Source organism: Colobus angolensis, unplaced genomic scaffold (assembly GCF_000951035.1).
Source record: "Colobus angolensis palliatus isolate OR3802 unplaced genomic scaffold, Cang.pa_1.0 Scaffold7, whole genome shotgun sequence".
NCBI lineage: Eukaryota > Metazoa > Chordata > Mammalia > Primates > Cercopithecidae > Colobus > Colobus angolensis.
In genome coordinates, this window is record NW_012120709.1 from 18497119 (window position 1) to 18501686 (window position 4568).

Sequence of the window (4568 nt, forward strand, 5' to 3'; positions counted from 1 at the left end):
AGTGAGCTGAGATCCGGCCACTGCACTCCAGCCTGGGCACAGAGTGAGACTCTGTCTCAAAAAAAAAAAAAAAATTATATATATATATGATAAAATTCTTCAAGGCAGCAACTTTTCTTTACTAAATGCAGTTAGTCCTATTTGAGGTGGAAAGCCTTATCTAGGTGAGGAGTCAGCATGTTTTTTTTTTTTTTTCAGTCATATAGTAAGTATTTTAGGCTTTCTGGGACATATGGCCGCTGTTATAAATACTCTGCCATTGTAATATGAAGGGAGGCATAAACAAGACATAAATGAATTGCAGTAAACTTTTAATCAATAAAAATAGGCAGAGGGCAGGATTTGGCCCATTGCCCACTCCTACCCCAGGTATCTGGTCTGTTTCTTCAAGCTGTTAATTTGAGCTAAAGGTATAGGACACTGGAAGAGTAGATAGGAAATATTACCTGGTTGGAATTATAGGGTAGGAGTGAGCATTTGGGTGGTTACTGGCTGAAATGCAGTCTTTTATTTCAGAATATCTAAAATGTTTTTCTTTTTCTAGGTTTGATGTGGCTAGCATGATGTCTGTTACACTCAGTTGTGATCACCGGGTGGTGGATGGAGCAGTTGGAGCCCAGTGGCTTGCTGAGTTTAGAAAGTACCTTGAAAAACCTGTCACCATGTTGTTGTAACTAACTCAAGAATTTCTAAACTCTTCCAGGTCACAGTGATTCATTCTTATCAAGATACTTATGTTATTAAACAGGTGGTTCTTTTTATTTTAACCAGTTATTTTTATTATTGAGTCTGTCCAGATAAGCTATTTATAATGGGCATTACTGAATTTTTAAAATGCCGATTACACCCAAATATTGTGCACATTTAATAATCCGACACCAGATTTTTAGCTCTGTACTCCTAATGAAGGGACATGTGGCCTTGCCTAGCCCTCTGGTGATAAGTACTTCCACTAGGAAATGTAGAATAGGTAGAACCTAAAGAAAAGGACATAAAGGTAACCCGGATGGAACCTTGAAGCTCTGAAATTTAATCGCCTAAAATGTTCTCCTTAGATGTTGAGAGAAGGAGAAATCAGGAAAATTAATTCTCGTGGGGGAAGGGCTTGAATTGAAGCTTTACTTCAGAATTTAACCCTGGTTTTGAAATTTTCCATTACATGGTACTGGTTTACCATCGATGGGAAGGGTAGAAAACTTCAAGGAAAATAAGTGAAATTTTCAAAGTCAACATTTTCTTAGACCTTTTCAGCTGATTGTTTATTTTTCTATGAATCCCTATACATGGTTGTTTCCCCTCCTCTTGAGATAATCTAAATATAAACCAAGTTACTTGATATAAATGAGAATTTGTGTGGATATTTATTTAAACAAATGTGTAATTTTGAGTACAGAATTCAACAGTTACCTCCAAAAGAGAAACATTCTTAATAGAATTTAACAGAAGCTGTGAAACTAAAATTTTCCAAGATTAACTGGTAGTTCATTGTAAATGAACCTAATGAACAGAATTTATTACTCCACTGTGGAAAATGCTATCAAATAACTGAGGAATAGATATGGAATAAGTGTACATATGTAAAATATGGTTACTAGAGTTAGATGTGTGCCAAAGTTCATTTATCCCAAATCCTGTCTGAAAAGAAGAGGAGGGATACATTGGTAAACATTTTGGAGTGCTCAAAAATGCCAAAAACAAAATGGTAATTTCTACTTGGATAAAGTAAAAAAGTTAAATGTATGTAAAAGAGTGTTCTGTGTTCCTCTACTCCAGCATCACAGCATCGTCCCATGTAAAATAAGAAAGCCCTAAAATACTGTTGGAGAGAAAAAATTAACTAGGTTGCTACCTTATTAGCCTAAGTACTTTTTTCCGTTTTGTTAGATTTTGCCTTTCTTTTGGAGGGAAGGAGGGAGGCGATATTCTGGATTATAAAAATGAATTGGGAACATTATCATAATTCCAGACTTTCTATTAATATTTATGTGTTTTAATAAATATTTGAAATTATTTATGACTACTTAAAATGAATCTGACCAGTGCTTCTTGTACAAGTAATATGTGGAGTTAGCCCCTGAAATTTGCTTTAAGTGTTTCAGTGTTGAATCTGTTTCTAAATATTCATTATTACCTGGTGCACAAGTGACACTCCATATATTCCACACAGCCTTTTACCTTGCTGTATTATTATGAAAACAATACATTAATCTGATTTTTCAGTAATTAGTAATTTTAGGTTGAAAATTATCCAAAAGAAACAAGCTTATCACAAGGGACCATCATCGATATGATCCAAGTCTGGTTCAAACATTCAAAACTTCAAAGATAATTCATCTTTCGCTAATGCTTGTGGTTCTGTTGTTCCCTTGGGGGAAAAAAAAAATTAGTTGCCTTCTAATAAACATTGTTGAGTTAAAAATTAATCTGAGCTATAATCTAAATCTGAATTCAGTCTCTTACCAGAACTGAAAGAAAAAAGTTTTAATAAGAAAGAGTGTTTTTGGTTCATATGTGATTATTTAAAAATTAAAGTATAAATCTTCAATATGTCTGGTTTAATTTTTGATCTGTTGGTAATTATTTCCGCATTTAAATTATTTAGATCTAGGGACAGCCATGTATGTATAAGCTCGCAATACAGATAAATTTTGAGTTTATGTAATTGGTAAAATATGGACTGCATTTAGGAGAATATAATCTAACACTTTAAGCTCAAAGAGTTCCTGAAGCACCCCATGTTGGGGTGTGAAACTTATTACCAAGATGGAAAATGTGGTCTGGTTGTGTTAGGTGATTTATTCCCAATTCTGAAGGTTGTGATTGTGAAATTCGTTAGGGTATCCCAAGGCATGATCTAGAAAGGAGTAAATAAGTACGTTAGAGAGATAGGAGGAATGTTCATCATGTGTAATGCACAAGTCCTGGAATACATGGGGGAAATCATCATCACTACTGATAAATGATCTAAAATGAAGTCTGTAGAACAATCTGGTCTCCAAATTTTTTTTTTTTTTTTTTTTTTTTTTTGAGATGGAGTTTCGCTCTGTGTCCAGGCTGGAGTGCAGTGGCACAATCTCAGCTCACTGCAACCTCCGCCTCCCAGGTTCAAGTGATTCTCCTGCCTCAGCCTCCCGAGTAGCTGGGACTACAGGCCTGCCACCACGCCCGGCTAATTTTTTGTTTTTTTAGTAGAGACCGGGTTTCACCATGTTGGCCAGGATGGTCTCCATCTCTTGACCTTGTGATCCACCCACCTGGGCCTCCCAAAGTGCTGGGATTACAGGCATGAGCCACCGCACCCAGCCTTGCCACATAATTCTTATTGACACACAGCTCTGAAAATAAAGAAAAATTGAATCACATATCCAAAAGAAGACATTATCTGAAAATAAGACATTCTCCAGCTGACATTTTTGTTCATATTGTAATGGTTGTATATCTTCAGTAATATGTATTCCATTCAGGCCTTTCTTAAGACCTTGCACCTTTTTAGCTTAAGGTCTTTTCACAGAACATTTATCAAGTTTTCTGATTTATGTTGACAAACAATATTATTTATTTTTAATATGATTTCCTCTAGGGTGGCACTTTTACGATCTCCAATTTAGGAATGTTTGGAATTAAGAATTTCTCTGCTATTATTAACCCACCTCAAGCTTGTATTTTGGCAATTGGTGCTTCAGAGGATAAACTGGTTCCAGCAGATAATGAAAAAGGGTAAGTGCCAAAATAGAGGGAAAGTCATAAGCTAATTTTTATTACAGTATACACTTGTCCTGTGGTATCCTCAGGGGATTGGCTCCAGGAACCCCCTTGAATATCGTAATCCACAATGCTCAAGTCCCTTATATAATATGATATAGTATTTGCATATAACCTACACACATTCTTCTGTATACTTTAATCTCAACTTATAATAATACAATACCTAAACAGCACTTCATTCACATGGATCCAGTGTAGTACCCAGTGTGCAGCAAATTCCAAGTTATGCTTATGGACATTTGTGGAATTGTTTACTTTCTGGATATTTTGATGCATGGTTGGTTGAATATATGGATTCAGAACCCATGGATATATGGAGAGTCAACCATACCTGTTTTTGAGTATCAGTGTTTTCGTTTGTTTGTTTGAGATGGAGTCTCACTTACTCTGTCACCCAGGCGGAAGTGCAGTGGTGCCATCTCGGCTCACTGCAATCTCCGCCTCCCGGGTTCAAACAGTTCTCCTGCCTCAGCCCCCATGTAGCTGGGATTACAGGTGTGTACTACCACACTCGACTAATTTTTGTATTTTTAGTAGACATGTTGTTTCACCATGTTAGCCAGGCTGGTCTTGATCTCCTGACCTTAAGTGATATGCTCACCTCAGCCTTCCAAAGTGCTGGGATTACAGGAATGAGCCACTGTGCCTGGCCAGAGTCTCAGTTTTATATACAGTTATTAGCATGGTATATTGCATCTTCAAATAAAAGTAATCCCAGCACTTTGGGAGGCCGAGACGGGTGGATCACGAGGTCAGGAGATCGAGACCATCCTGGCTAACACGGTGAAACCCCGTCTCTACTA

The 4568-nt window shown here is 36.8% G+C and overlaps 3 protein-coding genes across 3 annotated transcripts in view; 2 read left to right on the plus strand and 1 right to left on the minus strand.

Annotated features, from left to right (window-relative positions):
- DLAT (dihydrolipoamide S-acetyltransferase) overlaps positions 1-674 on the plus strand; it is a 34878-nt gene extending 34204 nt beyond the window's left edge. Inside the window, exon 12 of the mRNA XM_011927029.1 lies at positions 545-674. Within this exon, the coding sequence (XP_011782419.1) occupies positions 545-674 (130 nt within the window). The remainder of the gene's footprint in view (positions 1-544) is intronic.
- Positions 1-4568, plus strand: part of SDHD (succinate dehydrogenase complex, subunit D, integral membrane protein) — a 38110-nt gene that overhangs the window by 3603 nt on the left and 29939 nt on the right. The gene's annotated exons all lie outside the window — the stretch shown is intronic.
- The window catches only part of PIH1D2 (PIH1 domain containing 2), an 11451-nt gene continuing 9036 nt past the window's right edge, over positions 2154-4568 (minus strand). The window contains exon 6 of the mRNA XM_011926741.1: positions 2154-2365. Within this exon, the coding sequence (XP_011782131.1) occupies positions 2312-2365 (54 nt within the window). The 3' untranslated portion in view covers positions 2154-2311. The remainder of the gene's footprint in view (positions 2366-4568) is intronic.